Source organism: Lycium ferocissimum, chromosome 5 (assembly GCF_029784015.1).
Source record: "Lycium ferocissimum isolate CSIRO_LF1 chromosome 5, AGI_CSIRO_Lferr_CH_V1, whole genome shotgun sequence".
Taxonomy (NCBI): Eukaryota; Viridiplantae; Streptophyta; class Magnoliopsida; order Solanales; family Solanaceae; genus Lycium; species Lycium ferocissimum.
The window spans coordinates 35,077,965-35,098,101 of NC_081346.1; the positions used below are offsets into that span (position 1 = coordinate 35,077,965).

The following is a 20,137-nucleotide window of genomic DNA, read 5'->3' on the forward strand; positions in this document are numbered from 1 at the left end:
TTGTTTGAAATTTTAGTTTACTTTGTTGATAATTGTAGTTTATTTTGTTGATGATTTTGTTTAATGAACTTTATTTATACATTGGTTGATGATGATTATGAACTAAGTGTTGGGATATTGGTGTGTCGCAAAGAGTGCTATGAGCATCTTAACAAGGCATACAATCCAATCCGAAATTTGAAGTGTTTATCCCAACCAAATATCAAAAATTCGATTCCATCCGAGGTTAATTTAGATTAAATTTGGATTGCATTTTACAAAATCTGAAATTATAATTCAAAATGTGCTAAATCCGATTAGATCCGACCAATGAACATTCCATTCTTAGTAATTTTGGGAATTTCTTGACAAAAGAAAAAAATAAAAATTGGTAGCTTAATTTTAAGGGAAAATTTCAGAAATATACAAGTTGGTCACTTACATTGCAAAAAATAGCCCAAAACTTACATTACAAAAAATAGCCCCAAAATATACAAACATATACAAGCATATACAAACACTTATACCAACATATACAAACATATAAGAAGCCACAGAGAGAGAGAGAGAGAGCGCGAGGGAGAATGAGAGAGAAAAATTTGGGTCATTTTTTGTAAAACTTAAAAAAAGGGTCAATTTTGATAGCATTATTGCCCCAATTAATATACAATGTAATTTTCTCTAATTTTAAGCCAAAAACCTAACGGAGGGGGTAAAGTTAATTCATTTCGAATAGTTTAGGGATATTTTTATCCTTTTTTCTATTGGAGTGGTAATTAATGTCTATTTTTTGCGCGTGTTCTGTCTCTCCTATATTACTTGTAAGCAAATCCTTAACTCAAAACCCTGGCTTTAATCTCGTCATTGACCGTTCTGTGATCTTCTGCTGACATTATCAAGTTGCTCTTTTTCCACACAAGTAAAGGAGTTGGTGAACATTTTTGAAGCTAAATACTAACAGAAATGCTGGAAAATGCTGCCATAGATTCACCAGCCACCCCCAACATTGCTACCTTTAAACGTTATGCCCCTCCCAATCACCGGTACCTATTTATCATCATCTATATTACTATTTTGGACATGTCTTATTGAATTGAATTGATTTTTGTTTTTTTGTTGCAGGAATCGTTCACTTGGTAGACGAAAATCCGGAGGAGGTAATTTAAATTTTAGTCTGCGGATATCAGCATAGTAACCAGTTAACTTTGCCCTTTAAATCACTAATATTTGTCTAAAAAAGCAATAAATAAATAAAAAGACTTAACACTATTTAAACATGATAATGACACTTTAATACATCCTATAAGATTCCCATCCATTAGACACATGATCCACAGAGTTTTAGGACAAGTAATGGTTGTCCTTAAAACCAGGTTGTGCTTCGAGAACAATTACTTGTTCTCAGACTAATTGGATAGTAGTGCTCTCTAGGGATTATAATTCAACTCTTCCACCACTAGGCCACCCCCTTGGTAGCAGAACTAGAACTCTTCAAAAACTGGTTTATAAAGTGATTATTACATTGAGCTCAAATTTAATGTCTTCAATCCATATTTTGAGCAGTGCTCAGCAGTATCATTTTGTTGCCAATAAGACCAATATCATGTGAAGGATATGCATAAGTAAGCTAATTATAGCTCTCGTAATAAAATTGTGTTAATTTTCTATGTTTCCAATAAGTATCACAGAATGTTCAGTAAAAATAATGCTTTCTCCTCCTGCCAGAGACTCGGAGAGATTAAAGCTTGTGCTCATTTTCCTATTTTACTTGACAATTTTTTTCCATGTTCTCATGGAATGCATATCCGTGGTACTCTCTTACAAGATTTGCGTGTAGTGTTGTAGATGTTGCTGATAGATGTGATGGTGTAAATCCAGCACAGATCATGCATTATTTGTCTGTGTCAATTGTGAGAATTATGGGAGTAGTGAAAGTTTGGGCACAATGTTCTTATTTGAATTTACTACGGAGAGTTACAGGATCCTTATAACATGACTCTGTTCTATTGCTGAAATGATCTAACTCTTGCAAGGGCTTGAGGACGCTTGTAAAGTTACTTTTTCCTATGTTGGTATAAGTGCAAACTCTCCTGTTGATTGCCTTAGTTGACTCCAGTGTGTCCAACTCCAAAATGTTGCTCTTTTTGCATTATTGAGCAGTATCATCGCATGCTGCTCCTTTTCGCTTTCTTTCTCAGTTTGTATCTAGGTGATTTTTCTGAAGAGAGCAGTTTTTCATTTTTCATTTCTTAATGCAAGTCCGGCCAGCGGTTTCTTTCACATAGCATATATATATATATATTTTTTTTGAAACTTACACATAACATAACTTAAGTTTTACTAGGGTTATATAACACTTGGTTATAATGTGCTAGGATTGAAGATCACGTCAGATGTTAACAACCAGTTAGTGTTGAATCTAGTAATACTATAAATATTAAGATGTCGGATAAGAATGAGCTAAACACCATAGGATAGCCACGATGTATGGAGGAGGGGGGAGAGGGGATAATGGAATATTTGCTGTTAAGCCCTAATAGGAAAAGTTTTTGATTTGGGAAAAGGTTTCCTTTCGGTATACTTCGATTTGGATCCCTAAATTACCAAGAAAGGTGTGCTTTTTCACTTGGTTAGCAACGAGAGGGGCGATCTTGACGGAAAGAGGAAGGTTGCTCGTGTTAGTTGGTGCTTTATGTGCAAGGGTTTGGCTGAAGATGTCGATCACCTCCTCATTCATTGTTAGTAGCATTAAGATTATGGTGGGAAGTCCTTACATGGTTTGCTATATTTTGGGTCCTGCTAGGCACGATGAAAAAAGTAATATTCAATTGGTGTTATGGGAGATAGAGAAGACACGTGGTGAGGAGGCTTGGGCCTCTATGGGTCGTTTGGTGAAAAGAAATAAGAGAGCTTTTGAGGGTGTAGAGCTGAACTTTGTTTCAATTGAGGAGTTGTATACTATCCCTTGTTTCTTTTTGGTGCACCCATAAGGTTCCTTTATACAACAACAACATACCCAGTATAATCCCACAAGTGGGGTCTTGGGAGGGTAGGGTGTATGCACACCTTACCCCTACCTTTGTGGGGTAGAGGGGTTGTTTTCAATAGACCCTCAACTCAAAAGAAAATGACAGCAAAATAGCAAGAGACAAAACAAATGCAACAATAGATAGTAATACACATGAAGAATAAGTGACTACGCGATAACTGTACTCTACTAAAGGTAAAAGAAAAGAGAAGAATGAGTACTGCACTTCAGATACTCCCTCCCCCCCTTTCAAGCTTTCAGCTACCTACTACCCTTCTACCCTAATCCTCGACCTCCATACCTTCTTATCTAAGGTCATGTCCTCATCCAGCTGAAGTTGTGCCATGTCCTGTCTAATCACCTCCCCCAGTTCTTCTTCGGCTTACCTGTACCTCTCATAACTCCTGCCATAATCAACCTTTCGCACCCCCTCACTGGCACATCCTCATCCCTCCTCTTCACATGCCCGAACCATCTTAGCCTTGCTTCTCCGTCTTGTTTGCCACTAATGTCACACCCACTTTGTCCCGGATAACTTCATTCCTAATCATATCTCTCCGGGCATATGCCCACACATCCATCTGAGCATTCTCATCTCCGCTACCTTTATTTTCTGAACGTGCTCGTTCTTGACTGGCTAGCACTCTGCCCCATACAACAATGTTAGTCTAACCACCACTCTGTAGAACAAACCTTTAAACCTAGGCGACACATTCTTATCGCACAAAGACTCCGGAGGCAAGTCTCTATTTCACCCACCCCGACCAATACATCATCGTCGATCTCCCTGTTTCTTTGGAGTATGGACCCAAGATACTTGAAGCTTTCTCTCTTGAGTATGAATTATTCCTCGATCTTCACTTCCACTGCCTCATGCGTTACATCACTGAACTTGCACTCCTGGTATTCTGTTTTAGTCCTGCTCAACCTGAAACCGTTAGAATCTAGGACATCCTCCAAACTTTCAGCCTAGCATTAACTCCAATGCTCGTCTTGTCAATCAATACTATGTCATCGGTGAATATCATACACCACGTCACCTCGCCTTGAATATTTCGTCTCAATTCCTCCATCACTAAGGAAAATAGGAATGGTCTAAGGGCTGATCCCTGATGCAACCACATCATGACCCGGAAGTGGTCTGAGTTACCTTCCACTGTCCTAACTCGTGTCTTGGCTCCATCGTACATATCCTTAACAACCTAAGTAAGCCATAGGTACACCTTAAAACTCCATACATCTCCAAAGGACCTCCCTTTGGACTTTATCATATGTCTTTTCTAGGTCAATGAACACCATATATAAGTCTCTCCTCTTGTCCCTATACTGCTCCAACAGTCTCCTTACAAGATGGATGGCTGCTGTAGTCGATCGCCCCAGCATGAACCCGAATTTATTTTCAGAGATAGACACACTCCTCATCTCGACCGCCCTCTCCCAAACTTTCCTAGTATGACTTAGTAGTTTGATACCCCTATATTTTGTTGCATCCCCGGATATCACCCTTATTCTTGTACAGCGGAACCGTTGTGCTCCACCTTCATTCTTCTGGCATTTTAGCCATCGTAAATATGTCATTAAACAACCCAGTCAGCCACAACCACTCCATACCTGCCTTGCCGAGTTCTTCTAAAACTCCATCGGGATCTCGTCTGGTCGGGTCGCTCTTCCCTTCCTCATCTTACGAACAATCCCCTTGACTTCCGTCGCCTTTATGCACCTGTAATAACCAAAATCTCTACGAATCTCAGAATGCTCTAACTCTCCAAGCACAATATCCATATCCCCTTCTTCATTCAAGAGCTTATTGAAATACCCATCTCCGTCTAATGTGTGCCTCTTCTACCAACACTTCGCCATGTTCGTCCTTAATGCATTTCACTTGGTCCAAGTCACGGGTCCTCCTCTCTCTCTCTCTCTCGTTGACGAGCCTATACAACTTCCGACTCGAGCTCTTCATAAAAGTGTTCAAACGTTGCCGTTTTAGCCGCCGTAACCGCTAGCTTCGCTTCCTTGTTTGTTGTCTTGTACCTCTCCCTATTCCTTCTCTTTTCCTCCTCATCTAGGCTTCCTACTAGCGTCGTATAAGCCACCTTCTTGGCTTCAACTTTACCTTGGACCTCTCTTCACCACCAATCCTCTTTATGTATAGAAATATTGGATGTCGTTAGTAGAAAACCATCTCTTTTTGTAGGTTTCCTACTTTTTCGTGTACTTCTTGTATACGGGCATGTTTTTTGCCTAAACATTGATACTCCCTCTGTCCCAATTTATGTGGCACAGTTCGGATTTCGAGAGTCAAACAATTTAATTTTGACCGTGAATTTGGGCATGAAATCTTTAAGTTTTTTGAAATAAAATTTACATATTTGGAAACTACGTAGAAAGTACTGTGATTGACCATTCACAATATTTAAAAGATATATGAAAAATTCCGGTCAAAGAAAAACTTGTTTGAATTTCGAAATTCGAAAGGCGACACATAGGGATGGAGAGGAGTATAGTTTTTGACTTTATCCAAAAAAGAAGAATGAGCTAAGTTCCAAACTGTGGCAAAATAACTGAAATAGGCAGAAAAATGCCCTAAAAGTCTAAGCTGAACCACCGACATAGAATGACAGTTTAAAAAAAATGTCATTTCTGCCATCTGGTACTTTTATTTTGTTCCACTGCCCTAGCATATTATGTAAATGGCTGATTGAGGTCTTTTTTATTGGACCTATTGGTAGACATTTTTTCTGATAGTTTATTTTTGCAGACCGACTAGAACGAGTCAACAGCAATAGTAATGATGGAGAGAAGAATCAAATTAGTGCCTCTAGGTCAACATCTTCTGACGATGCTATTGGCAGATATCAAGTAAATGAGAATCATCGGACAGGGTTAATACCGCTAGAAGGATGTTCTAGCAGTGATGCTTTTCAGCTTCTAAATAACCGTATGTTTCTTAGATTAATTCTGACCTCCTGAATTTGTTACTTTAATAACAGTTTAATCTCCTATTTGTCAGTTAAACTGTTTCTTACATATTCTTTCTGTTAACCATTTTCTATGCTGTAATGTGTTATGGTCATCCAATTTCAGTCTTTTCTCTTTAGTTTTATTTGGTGTTGTGTGATATTTAGCCATGTATTTTCCTTCATCTTTTTTATCATCTATGTGGGCTCTGAGTTGTATATTTACATATAGATGCTGAATTCTTCATATCTGGGCGAGAGGCAAATGAGATGATTGGTGATATGCATTTTGTTGGCATAATTTCCAATCATTAATGAGCAACTACTGTTGTTCTTCTGATTAAATTGTCTACTGCAGCCACTTTTCCATACTATGTTGGCGTAACCGGGAAGAAGAAATTGATGCCTATCAAATTCAGTTGGCCATTTTTAGGATAGGTCTCAATTAAGATGAGTGAGCAAGTCTCACATGCCATCTCTTTCAGATGTTTTGGTTCTTTATCAGCCAGTTTCTGCTCTTGGATGAATGATGGTTGTAGCAGTTCCTCTTATGAACAATTAGTTGCGAGCGAGGATGTTGATAAAATATTGTATGTTTTTGTAGGTTGGATGGCTGCTTTGGGTGCTTACAATAATTTACCATATGATTCTTCTGGTGAGTAAAAGATTGGTGGCAAAAGTAGGACATCAGCACCTGCATGTTTCATTACCTAATATTGTTTTCACATGGTATGGGTTAATGAGATAGGAGTTGGATGTAGTGTGTTGTTTGATATACGTTTTCTTGTGCAATAATTGAGTTAACCCTGAAATAAGCATATTTTAATGACAACAGTACTCATTATTTAATTAAAAAGAATTTGTTGGACAGAATATGATTAGTTAAATATGAATTACCTCTCTTTCTTTACTTGGTGTGGGGGTGGGGGTGGGGAAGGGCGGTTGGAATGTGGTGGTAATTGTTTTTGTTTGTTCAACTTTGTTATTTTTACCCCGCAAGAGGGGGAGGAAGGAGAGAAGGGACAGTTTCTCATCTGATATGTTAGTATTCGGTTTCTGGCCCCTGGGAGATTCTACAATATATTTTGGCGTGTTCCTCAAGGATGTATCATACTCCACTAATTTTGACACGGCTTCCTTTCTGGTGCTATGCAATGAGTCAGCACTGTCTTGTGACAGTTGCAACCTTGGTTGTGTCTCAAAGTTGCTGACAATACTTCTGTTATAATACATTAAGTAGTTCAAGAGTTAAAACATGCAGAAGTGTTGAATTTTTTCAAATTTATTGCGGTTGATTTGGCTAAATTTTATATTGTTCCCTGCGGTTTACTTATGGAGGACTGAAGGAGTAGACCAGAAGAATTCTCCGGAGACCTTGTGAAAGCATGAAAGATCACCTACTTCTTGCTATGAAATTTGATGATTTCTCCACCCCCCAACTTGTGATCACAACTCATTCATCTGTTTTTTTTTTTTTCTGCAGAAAGGCCAGTTATGTACACAAAAAGATCACCCTGGGGGCAATCTATGCTTCCGCACCAGGTAAGAGGCGGTTTTGCTGGCGCCCCCCAGCTCCTACCCGCAATCGTCTGTTTCTCTCTATGACCACTGAATTTTCATTTTTCACTGTCAGTTAACGTCACAAGCTGGAGCTGTATCTTCTCCTGGACCACAGAAGGACTTTTTAAGCGAGCTTCGTCTTGCAATGCATGGTGCAAGTGTTAGTCCCGACGCCTAATTATTACCTTCAAGTGCCAAAACTTTTCCAAAATTAGGCAGTTTCAAAGCGTTTGCGATGTAACGTTAAGATGCTTCTTGTAAGTTATTATCATTATCACCCTGATAAACTGCTTGCTTAAGAAGACAGCATCTGATTGCACCATGACCATTGGAAATTTTGCACTCTTCCTTGTGTGTGTGTGTTTGTTGCATTCAAATGATGGCCAGGATAACCCCTCCTCCTTTGCAGTGTAACTTTTTAATGTGACACTGAGTATTGCCTTAATGCTGTATGTTTGATGAGATGCTACAATTTATAAGCCTCAGTTGGCATTGAGGAAAGGTTGAAATGGATTTCTTGAAATTTCATTCTTGTGGTAAATGTACATTTGTCATTAAATACATCGAAAGAGGAAGAGCAAGGGCTGAATACATACAAATGGAATACACAGCATGCTGCTATGGACCTTTGTTACTGGAAAAAAGAAAGGAGAGAAAGGTAAGAGGCAATATACACTGGGAAGGCATTATTCTTTCCAGACAGGAATAATTCCTTGAGCAGCTAAGCGCTTCTCAACCCAGAACACAACGTGCTTTGCTGTTATCTTTTTCTCATCAATGAGAAAAGGTTCCACAGTGCTCGCGCCAGAACCATAGGAGGACAAAGAGAAACCTTTAGGACCTGCCATCAAAGAATTAACATTTCTGAAGTTTCTAATCATACAAGCAATCTGAACTCTCGTAACAAAATTAAAACAAGGTCGACATATACCTATGAGTCCATCGGGAAAGAATGCCCAAAATGAATATGCATTGCCCTTCTTTAGAAATGAACCCTCCAACTGCAACGGCGACATTTATGAAAACAACAAATGCTAGTTCTGGTGCAATACGAAATGGAAGAATTTTAATGAGATAGTAGGAGATTCACCTTGTTTTCATTAAACGATAGCTCAAGCTCAAGGATGTCGTCTTGGGCTTCAAGAATTGTTTTCAGTGAAGGGATAACATCCTCCTCCATCATCTGAGGTAGAGGTTTGACTGGAGCTTTTGCTGCAGCCTTTGGTTTTGGCTTTGGTTTTTCGGAAGCTGTTTCTTCACCTGTCTCTGACTCTTTCTTCTCCTTCGTTTCTTCAGCAACTAGTTGTATTGGCGATTGTCAGATATGTATAACAGTAAACCATTGAAATTACCAATTTCAAAAAAGTGAGGTGTAACATAGAAAATTACCAGTTACAGATGAAGATTCTTGCGTTGCAAAGCAACCAATAATGTTTCTGCGAGAAGCGACTATTCTGCATTTGCACGTTTTGAGGTACCTTAGTTCAAGAGAATCAGCATGCAGTACCATGGAATTGGGTTTAGCTCTAGGGGAAAAAGATGGTGAAGGGAAGCTAGAAAGTGAAATAGAACCTCCTGTTGTTGCCATGTCCCTTTGGATATGTTTCCACTTCTATTGTATTATCTATCTTCTAACAGGAAAGTCAAGCATATTGTATAGAAACTTATATTCTTTTCAGCAGTTGTTGCTTTATCATATCCGGTAGAAGAGAGGATGTACTACTTGTTAGTGAAGCAGTGAGAACATCAGAGAGGCAGCCAAAACAAGCTGCTTTATCATCCACACACTGTTAGGAGAACGAATGCCACTAATTCTCGATTTCACATGTCTATAAATATTGGGCCCTGATCTAGTATTACTATAGCAACTTATTAAGCCCATTAAACTTGTCAAGCGGCCCGGTATTAAAAAAGGGCAATCCGCAGGAATGCCCTTATTTTGGGGTGGTATTTAATTTTTGCCCTTCGTTAGAACCTCTTGGTTTCGGGTTCAAACTCCCGTTCAGTCAAAAATTAAAAAAATTCGCAAGATAGAGTTTGGATTCGCAGGGCAAAACTTTCGGCAGAATTTTGCTACCTTCAGGCAGAGTTTGAAACTCTACCTTAAGGCAAAGTTTGAAAATCTGCCTTAAAGTAGAGTTTGCAGTCAAACTCTACTTGATCGGGCAGAGTTTGAGTCAAGCTCTGCCAGATCAGGTAGAGTTTTGAGGCAAACTCTATCTTAAGGTAGAGTTTAGCCTTCAGGCTTGCCAAAACTCTACCTGCAGGCAGAGTTTTGCATGTGAGGTAGAATTTTGCAAACTTTGCCTGTATCTGCCTTTGACATAGTCTTGATAGACGAGACTCGTAGCGGAGTCAACTCTTAGCTAGAGGATTGGAGATAAACGTTAGAGTCTAAAGGATTCAAGTTGAGTAGGACCAAAACAGAGTACTTGGAGTGCAGGTTCAGTGGTGTACCTCAGGAGGCTGACGTGGAAGTGAAGCTTGGTACCCGAATCATTCAAAAGAAAGGAAGTTTCAAGTATCTTGGGTCTATTTTACAAGAAAATGGGGATATTGACGATGATCTCACACATCGTATTGGTGCAGGATGGTTGAAATGGAGGCTCGCTTCCGGAGTGCTGTGTGACAAGAAAGTGCCACAAAAACTTAAGGGCAAGTTCTACAAAGTGGTGGTTAGACCGACTCGACAGTACGGGGCGAGTGTTGGCCGGTCAAAGAACTCTCGCGTGCGTAAGATGAAAGTCGCGGAAATGAGAATCTTTGCGGTGGATGTGTGTGGGCACGCTGGGAGAGATAGGATCAGGAATGAGGACATCAGGGACAAGGTGGGAGTGGCATCGGTGGAGGACAAGATGGGGGAAGCAAGGTTGAGATGGTTTGGGCATGTGAAGAGGTGAGGCATAGATGCCCCAGTGCGGAGGTGTGAGAGGGTTGGCTTTGGACGGTTTAGGAGAGGTAGAGGAAGGCCAAAGAAATATTGGGGAGAGGTGATTAGGCAGGACTTGGCGCTGTTTCAGACTACCGAGGACATGACCGTAGATAGGAGGTTGTGGAGGGCTCAGATTAGGGTAGAAGACTAGTAGGTAGTCTCGCTTTTCCGTCGCACTAGTAGGCGTAGCTTTGCTATACTTTTATTGCCCTATGTTTCCTACTTTTATGTGTTGGGTCTTGTCTCTCTATGCTGTTTTATCATGACTTCTTTGCCCTTGTTTTTTCTCATTTTCGCATTGCTTTGATTTGCCTGTCGGTATACCGACTTTTCTCCCTTGTTTTCTTGTTTTCTTTTGAGCGAGGGTCTTTCGGGAAATGCCTTCCCTACCAAGGTGGAGGTAAGGTCTGCGTACATTTAACCCTCCCCAGACCCCACACTGTGGGATTCAACTGGGTATGTTGTTGTTGTTGTTGCCTGTATCTGCCTTGAGAATCCAAACCTCTGCCCTGTAAATTTTTTTTTTTTTTTTTACTGAGCTGGGGTTCTAACCCAGAACCTTAGGGTATTAGGCGAAGGATAAAAATAAAGACCACCAATTTGAGGGCCAAAAATTAAAGATCAATGCTTTTGAAAGGCAATTTGCACAAAAAAAAATAAAATGAAATGAGATTATTGATTTTGGGTCATAACAAATAACTTTTTTGCGGGGCATAATTTATATTTTCGCATCACAACATCCCACAACTTATGCCTCCCGTCCCTAAAGAACTTATGCCTCGTTAGGCATAAGTTCGATTTTGAAGGGCAAATATTAAAGACTAGCCCTTTTGAAGGGAAAACCGTGCAATTTCTTCATCGATTTTCACGAATACCCACTTTTAGGGTTGGTGAGATTTACCTATACAGTAACGGTATTTAATTCAATATTTAATTATGGAAGTTCGTGGGATAAGTGACCTTCTTAGTCCGTTCTTGCGGAGGCTATCTAATATTTATGTTTTATGCTTTTGAAATGAGATTTTCTCCGCTTAATGAATAAGCATTTATTACCAATGGAAAATATATTTAGCGGTTCCAAATTTTCTTATCTACAAATTTCTTATCTTTCTCATTTGTTCTAATATAACTAACATTTGTAAAGTAATTAAAGATAGGCACAACTTAACAAAGCGGCATCTAGATTTCGTGTGCTTGTTGTAATTTTTCTTCTTGTTTCTTCTTATACTCGTTTTCAAGTAGAATATAAACATAACTTGCCGTGGCAAGATTACGGAAATTTTCCTGAAATTTGTTCCAGCTGTCCTGGGTTCTATTCGTATAACTTCCGAATATTTTTGGACAGCGTTTTGGGAGTTTCACTGACAATAGTTTTACTTGTACAAGTTTTGAACTCCAGGACGCTATCCTAGAATTTCACTTGTATAAATTTCAAAGTCCACAACACTGCCTTGAGTTTCACTTTCAGCAATTCAAAGTTCAAACTCCAGGAAAATTTGCTAAATTTCATATGGCTATTTTTCGACTACTTTGTAGTATTTATAAGCCATGGTTATCTTTCAACTACGTTGGAAGCACAAATTAGCAACACTGTCATTTTTACGAACATGAACAGGCTAAGTTTCAATGGTCTTCCTTGCCTCAGATTGAATACCAACAACAACAACAACAACAACAACATACCCGGTGAATCCCACAACGTGAATACCAATCATTTGAAAAGATAAACTGATCGCACTTAAAAATTTGACCGGCCTACTATTGAATTTTTTCCAGTTAAGCTAGTTAATGTAAAATGAGAGATTTTATAATTTTATCATCATAGTTATGCTCAGTGCTCTTTTGTTATCACTCGTTACACTTGAAATTCCTCAAAACACTGTGAAACCCATGGGCATAAAAGATGGTCCGATCATTTACTTCGAGTTCTTCAGCCACTAACCTTTTTCAGTGTTCGAATTCTGTTTGTAACAGGAATCAAATAGTGTTCTTTCTTTTACCCCAATTTTTTTTTACAAATTTAAAATCCAGGAGATAAATCCATCTCATTGGAGAAGCTATAACTTCGTCAGTCAAAAGTCAACATCTGATTATACTCTCAGGCTAGCCAAAGCGAGGGAGAGGAAGGCTCGGGACCTAGATCAAGTGAAATGTATCAAAGACGAGGGAGGGGAAGTTTTGGTGGAGGATGCCCTTATTAGACGAAGATGGCAGGGTCCTGTTTGTCGACTTTCATAAACTCCCGAACGAAGAGGGGGACCGAACATCGTTTTAGGCGGTGGAGCTCTCGAGAGCCGCCGCGATTTTGATCATCGTGCGGGCGGATCAAGGTTGAAGAGGTCGAGGGGGTTATGCGGAAGATAAGCAGGGGGAGAGCGACCGGCCAGATGAAATACCGGTAGAATTTTGGAAGAATGCGGGTAGGGGAGGCTTGGAGTGGCTTACGCGGTTGTTGAACGTTATTTTTAGGACGGCGGAGATGCCTGAAGAGTGGAGATGGAGCACCATGATCCCGTTGTATAAAAACAAGGGGGATATCCAGAACTGCAACAACTATAGGGGTATCAAGCTATTGAGCCATACGATGGAAGTTTGGGAGAGAGTGGTGGAAGCGAGGATGAGGAAGTTAGTTTCTATTTCGGGAGAACCGCCCGGATTCATGCTTGGAGCATTCGACTACGAAGCCATTCCGCATGCCTTGTGAGAGGTTGGTGGAGCGAAGATAGGGATAAGAAGAGGCACTTGCACATGGTGTTTGTTGACCTTGAGAAGGCTTACGACAAAGTCCCGAGTTCCGAGGTCTTTGTGGAATGTGCGGAAGCTAAGGTGTTCTAAATTTCTAAGGTTGTATACATTAGAAACGTATTAAGGATATGTATGATGGAGCCAAGACCGGGTGAGGTGGGGCGGTTGAAGGTGACTCGGAACACTCCATAATCGTGTCACGATGTTCTCGAGCTGCTTGTTTCGACGGCTTTGATTTTCAAAAGGGTCCGTAACCTTCGCTGATGATGTCGATGCGTGTGGTGTTGTGGCTCTGGGATCCTCGTGCGCACATGATATATTCCGAAGTTATGCCGTGTTACGTTGAGGAGAAGTTAGTGTTTTGCTTGTGGTACATGTTGTTTGGGATACGCAGATTTGACATTGTGCTTATTGACGATCCGTCGCGGACCGCATTTGACGTGTGATGTGTGATGAGTTTGTTCTCCGCGAGGATGAGGGTTTGGTTACCGATTCCATAGACTTTGGAGTCGAAGGGTTTTCAATTTTAGCAAGTCTAGACGCTTTACATGCTGCGCACATATTTTCGTGCAAGTTCGAGGATGGGAGAGCGGATTGGAGGACGAGGACGTGCGGCTAGAGTGTATGATATGTTTCTGGGTCATCCCGAAGAATATAAGAAAGTTTCTTATATTGCGTATTTTATTTGGTTTGGAAAAAAACGAGGTCGTGTGTATGCGTCAAAGATGTGTACGGCGAGATTGACAATGATGTCACACATCGTATTGGAGCGGGATGGATGAAATGGAAGCTCGAATCGAGGGTGTTGTGTGATAAGAAGGTGCCGCCCATTCTAAAGGGAAAGTTCTACAAAGCGGTGGTTGGACCGACTATGTTGTATGGGACGGAATACGCCGATTAAGAAATACTCATGTTGGTATTTCCGGAAGATGAAGGTAGTGCAATACCACTCTGCGACAATGAAACGGATGCGAGATGGATGTGCGTGGCATACCGGGGAAAGACCAGTAGTAATGAGATCGGCAATAAGGTAGGAAAAAAGGTGTGGCCACTTGTGGTGGATAAGATACGGGAAGGGGGAGGTTGAGGTGAAAGTCGAAGTTCCGTGTGCGTTCATTGCGGAGATGCGCCGGTGAGGAGGTGCGAAAGGATGGTAGTGGCGGGCCTGAAGAGAGGAGAGGGATTTAGATGGAAAAGATGGAAAATCAAGGGGAGAGGTGATTGATGGTTTTAGGGTAATTTGATAGTCGTGATGTCTGGAGGTGAAAATGAATTAAACTACGAAAAGTGATAGGAGGGAAAGTGGAGGTTGAGTAATCGGGGGTGGAGGTAGAAAGTGAATGAAACTAGCGGGGTTTTGCAGCGCGGATTTTATTTCCTTTCTCATATTAGGAGTATTTTTACCCTGCTCCTATGTGTTGGGTCTTGTCTCCTTTGCTGTTTATCATGACTTCCTTGCTCTTGCTATTTCTCATTTTCGCATTGTTTAAATTTGCTTGTCCGTATCTGACTCTTTTCCCTTATTTTTCTTTTTGAATTTCGGTGAGCATGGGTCTTTTAAAAGCCTCCCTACCTTCCAAATGTTCGACGGTGTTGTAAAGTAAATGTACACTTTATTAGCTTAGGAAGCTCCCCTATCTTCACATTGGTATGACATGATTTTGATTCAAATTTTGGGTATGTTGTTGTTGTTTATACTTTCATTCATTACATCTGAAAGAAGACAACCAACCAAAATGGGGAAAAGGAACAAAAGAAGTTTAAGCTCCAAAATCTATGCCAGTCAAACGTATTCAACGTACAGACTATTTTACAGCCATTAGATTCCTGGAACCGCTTGCAGTCCTTACACATCCACTTTAATTACTTAAAAGTACAGAATCCGATGCATCTGCTTAATAGAGCAGACAAGAGCTTGGAAACACATGCGATACAATAACTTAGCATCTGTATGATCTGTTATACACCAATTGTCAAACAGCTGCACAATAATGTCTTCCTGGCTAAATTCCCAGTTACTAAGGGAGCCTTGAATATTTCCTGAAACCAAATAAGATCATTTATTGTAGCTATGAATTATGAACATGTAATTATCTTAACTTTTTAATGGGGGTACTACGGTAGAAGCAATTTAATTCTTAAAATGACTAAAAGCGTATTGTATCATTCTGACCACCAAAACATTTGCTTGGCTGGAATGTTCAAAGGAGAAACTCCACTTAAAATAGGGGTAGATGTTTATGAAACAAGAACAGACATTACCAGGAAGTTCAATAATAGTCGAAAATAATAGAAACCCAATAAGAAAATAATGAGACCTTACGCATATTCTTAGACCAGGAAGGAATTTCCTGGAAGACGATGAAAGATTTGGAGAAAGTTTACCTGAGGGGTCAGTTTTTGTTGGCACAGCCAAGTACCATCTCTATCTTCTAACTGCTGTTTTCCTCCTCGCTTTCGGGATGATATCCTGTTCAGTTTGCTTGTGTTTCTGTACCATGCTATAAACCTGCATTAGAAGAAAATTTTGGTCATCATTGGTTCACATTTCCAGTCATGTTCAACAAATATGAAAGCAGCAGGAAAGTCGGGTTATTGATCAAGATAAATTCTTTATAGACAGGACATCCAACACATAGTACTCTTGGTTGCAATGTTGACCATTGAACCAAGTGTTTGAAGACTAGCCTTAGATGGTAATATCAGAAACTAATGTTGAACATCTGAACACAGTAGTAATGTTACTTTTTATACCTGCTAACTATGTTGCACAATGTTAAAATTTGAACAGCCGGAAAACAGTCACACATGAGCTAAGCACGAAGTGACATGATAACTTCATATATCAAGCATTTTATAATGTCTACTTGTACATTTATTAACATGATCCCACAGGCAAAACTCTCGATAAGTGCATTATAGACTAAAGAAAAATATTCAACTCAAGATGTGAATTGTCAATTCATTATGCAGCATGTCAGTAAGATGTTTGCTGTTCCAGAGAAGTTCTTATTTCCTTATTTACAACTGACCTATATGATCAATCACATTTCTTCATTATAACATTCAACTGCACCGTATCCTTTGGTTTTCAGCAGTACCTTTCTTACTCCAGATGTTAATCCCATGCTACCAAGGTTTTTGCTATCGACATACTTCCATGTAATACTCTCTTTGTCCAGCTTTTTGTTGTCAATGCTTCTATTTCCTACATGTCAACAGAAAGCACATGCAATTAAGTATATTAAAAAGGTGCTACTAAACATTTGAATCATTAACCATGAGGTAATAAGTCAACACATAGAATAAACCTTTTGGATGTAAGACCAACAACTCTACGTGCATCTTGAGGCGTATATGACTGAAGACGTGTACATATTCTCCAATATCTTCTCGTGAAACTATTCTAGTAGACTCTTTCAGATCTAGATTGAATGATGACTGTAAAAAGTTATCAATTGCTTTTCTTCTTGAGGCCCAGTCTGCTTCCTTCTCCAAGAGCACTGATGGAAACTCCCAGAGGCCAGCAAGTAGACCCTTATTTGGTCTTTTTACAAGAATAAATTTGCTGCTGGATTTAGGTCCCGTTGTTTCCTGGCAATCCAGTATTTCCACAACACTAACAGCGGAGAACTCATGCCTTTGTTTGGCCTTCACAACTTTAATTGGGTAATCTGTAACATGAACTGACTCATTCTGCCTATAGAGTGATAAAGCATGACATTGAGCAGAGATGGGGCATGCAGCACAACCTGGATTCGAAAGAGAGCACAATGTAGCCCCAAGTTCCATAAGAGCTTGGTTGAAATCTCCAGGGCTACAAGGATCAACTAACTGCCCTGCAAGTTTCCTAATTGAAAAGAAAATATATCACATAACACAGGATGGAAAACTCATTAAGAAATAAAGTAATATCTGAAATTGAGTGATTATTAGTATCTGGCATGATCACTGCTTAAGCAAGATAACAATTTATCTGTTCCCTGAATATATTTGATAAGAAATAGAAATAAAAGATAAGTGGAGAATGAAGTACAATGCATCTCTCTTTAGTGTATGGTTGTTCAAACTTGCTTACTAACTATTACAGTAAAAAAGCAATAAAAACTGCTTTATACATCACAAAGACTCACCAAAAACTCTTAACTGTCACAGGGTCTTTTGGATTCGCGGATATGGCCTTCAGCCTAGAAATTACCCTGACCACATTTCCATCAACAACAGGCACTGCCTACAGTAATAACTTAGAAAATGTGAGAAGAGGAAGAGTGTATTAGTAGTAGGACAAAAGTTTGCAGAACCTAATGACCTTTTTGAAGGCAATTGATGCAATAGCGCCAGCAGTATATTCACCAATTCCTCTGATCTTGCGAAGATCTGAAACTGTCTCTGGAAAACTACCTCCTCCTTCAACTACCTCTTTTGCACCCTGCAAAAACACAGATATCCCGAATAAGCAAACTCGAGCATAAACAATTCAGCAGAGCTAAGAATGCTAATTTGCAACATCTTAGCAGTAATCTTGAAGCCGATTAAAAATTGTAATTTCCTCTACACACAAATTGAGATTTTCATCTCTTAGTCTGCAGAAAACCTCATCAAACAGAATTTGGACTCTCCACCCTTAGCTAATCAATTGCCACTTGGCAACTGGAGGACTACATAGATGGATAAATGCTGAGTTCCTCTGTAGGAATATGTGCCCATGCAGTTAAAAAACATTATGCTGCTCTTATAATGTGTCTAATTCGAAGTGGCACTGCTCTTTGATTGCGGAGCTATATCACCAACTATACCTCAATCCCAACTATACACATCCTCTGTATCCATTCTGCTCTATTTGTGCTCACTTTGGTCCAATACTAAATAATTCATTTTTTCAATGCATTAGGGATCTCTAAATGTCACCCTTGACAAGAGGTTGCTCTTGAGCCCCCTCCACTTTAAACCCCAAGGGTTTGGAGTTTGAGCCCCAAGGGAGCAAAGGAGGAAGCTCCTGGGGGGAGGGGTAAAAAAAGAAGAAAAAAAAAAAATGTCAGACTTATCCTGACTAGTACATACAAGTCCCTGATCAAGCCTTCTAGCAAATATCCAACCTAATGTAAGTTTAATGATGGCAACAATTGAGAGTTTACATCCCATAACCCCACTAGTTCGTAGCACCCAATCGATCCATTAATTTTGTTGTGTTCTGTTCTTGGTCAACTCTGCATTAGTTCCAGAAATTTATAGATTTTGAAACGACTTCTTCTCTGTCTATGATATCACCGATACTTTGTCCTCTTTGGGTACATTCAATCATCATAGTGTCGCACTTACAAACCGGAGCATATGGAGGCCAATGAGAATATTACGAAACCATCTCAGGTGCTGTCATTTTATCTTCTATGATGTGCTACTCGAATATAACTAAGTCAAAGAAAAATTAAAGTTCTAAGTAGTTCACAACTCAGCAACCATGTAAAATGTCTCGCTCTCTTCAAAATAACCAACAGTTAAACCAATGCTCACACGGTGTTATCAAAAGCGAAACGCGCAAAAAAGCTCACAGTCCGCTGGGACTTTAAGCGCAAATAAAGATATGGGCTTTAACGAAAAAAGGCGCAAATGGAGAAAAAATACAAATATATACATTTAGTCCAAGACTAATAATAATAACCATGAATAACAAATATATGGGCAAGGAAATTGAAAATAATTAATGATGAAATGAAATATCAATTGTCTAGTGGTTGAGACACTCATCGACAAGGAAAAGTATGTCTTAGAGCTTTGATGAAGACAGTGAAGCGCTCAACATACTTTTCGCTAAAGCGCAGATTTGATAACATTGTGCCGGCATACATTGTGGAAGTAGAAGCTAAATATAAACCTCACCTCTAATAAAAACCGAGCTCGTCTATAGTACCCCAAACCAGCCCACATTTCATTCACCTCCTGCAATGTAAGATAAACCAAGAAAACTCTGAATTCAACAAATTCCAAAAAAATAGAGAGAGAGAGAGAGAGGAGAAAAACATCAAGTATAACCTCAAGAGAAGCTTGAGAGAGATGATGAAGAGTAGGCCATTTGTTCATCCACCTATTGAAATAATCAACCACAGTTGAAACCCTAGTTTGTTGAAGCATTACTTCAGAAACCCACACTGCATAACCCCTTTTATCATCAGAAGCATTACTACTACTGATTCTTCGCCAAGGAAGGTCTCTTTGATTTTTGTCGTACCATTCCAATAGAGATGCCCTGATTTGTAGGGTTTCGTCATTACTGAAGATGTCCTCTATATCCCCAACTTCCTTTCCAGGTTTGCGAGGTCTCTTCTTGGTGATGCCCGTTTTCTTCTCCATTGATGATACAGAGTAGCGTTTTCCCGCTAAGCAATGCGTTTGAAATTGTAAGCAAATGCCCAGTGGCATACTCTTCCTTTCCCCCCCAACATTTGTGCCTTTTTCAACCTAGAAAAAATACTGACCTCTTTCCACGGAAGAGTTGATTGAAAAAGAAATTCAAAAATTAGTCCCCCACAAGCCACAAGCACTTTTTTTTTTTTTTGGTTAAACTAGATAATTGTTGTAAGTTGGATACCCACCAAAATTCTTGGACACCAAGTATGTGGGAAGATTTTAAATTTTTTGACAAAAAATCGATAATTAAAATTAAAAAATTTTACCAAATAAACTTTTTAAAAATGTGATTAACTAAAATTGGGAATTTTAATTTTTAAAACTTATAATCTTTTACAAAAAACACAAAAACCCAAAACTTATCAAAAACCCTTTCCCAAACCCCCCACTTATACAAAAATCCCTCCAACCCCCCCCCCCCGATCCCAACTACTTGTTCATCTTATTTCAAAAAAAAAAAAAGGCCCCTTCCCTTTCTCTCTCCGTTCGCAAAAAACCGTGACCACCATTGTCCGGTTTTTCCCCCTCCTC

General features: G+C 39.5%; 3 protein-coding genes across 5 annotated transcripts; 1 reads left to right on the plus strand and 2 right to left on the minus strand.

Moving 5' to 3' along the window:
* The first annotated feature begins 730 nt into the window (after positions 1–730).
* Positions 731–8,012, plus strand: LOC132056771 (uncharacterized). 3 transcript variants are annotated; one of them, XM_059449111.1, is made up of 6 exons: positions 743–1,022; positions 1,102–1,136; positions 5,766–5,945; positions 6,569–6,619; positions 7,448–7,506; positions 7,598–8,012. In XM_059449111.1, exons 1-6 carry the CDS (start codon positions 943–945, stop codon positions 7,700–7,702), a joined length of 510 nt encoding a protein of 169 aa, XP_059305094.1. In that variant the 5' UTR covers positions 743–942; the 3' UTR covers positions 7,703–8,012. The 3 variants fall into 3 exon arrangements, with proteins under 3 accessions (XP_059305095.1, XP_059305094.1, XP_059305096.1); XM_059449112.1 differs by lacking the exon at positions 6,569–6,619 and having other exon boundaries at positions 731–1,022; XM_059449113.1 differs by lacking the exons at positions 743–1,022; positions 1,102–1,136 and adding an exon at positions 5,519–5,657.
* A 13-nt stretch (positions 8,013–8,025) lies between these two features.
* On the minus strand, positions 8,026–9,311 carry LOC132056770 (uncharacterized). Its single transcript, XM_059449110.1, has 4 exons — positions 8,914–9,311; positions 8,615–8,823; positions 8,456–8,525; positions 8,026–8,365 (listed from the first exon to the last, which is right to left on the minus strand). Exons 1-4 carry the CDS (start codon positions 9,110–9,112, stop codon positions 8,211–8,213), a joined length of 633 nt encoding a protein of 210 aa, XP_059305093.1. The 5' UTR covers positions 9,113–9,311; the 3' UTR covers positions 8,026–8,210.
* Positions 9,312–14,960: 5,649 nt separating this feature from the next.
* LOC132056772 (adenine DNA glycosylase) lies at positions 14,961–19,726 on the minus strand. Its single transcript, XM_059449115.1, has 8 exons — positions 19,232–19,726; positions 19,079–19,138; positions 17,511–17,630; positions 17,335–17,432; positions 16,513–17,051; positions 16,303–16,409; positions 15,587–15,710; positions 14,961–15,241 (listed from the first exon to the last, which is right to left on the minus strand). Exons 1-7 carry the CDS (start codon positions 19,616–19,618, stop codon positions 15,627–15,629), a joined length of 1,395 nt encoding a protein of 464 aa, XP_059305098.1. The 5' UTR covers positions 19,619–19,726; the 3' UTR covers positions 14,961–15,241; positions 15,587–15,626.
* Positions 19,727–20,137: the final 411 nt, after the last annotated feature.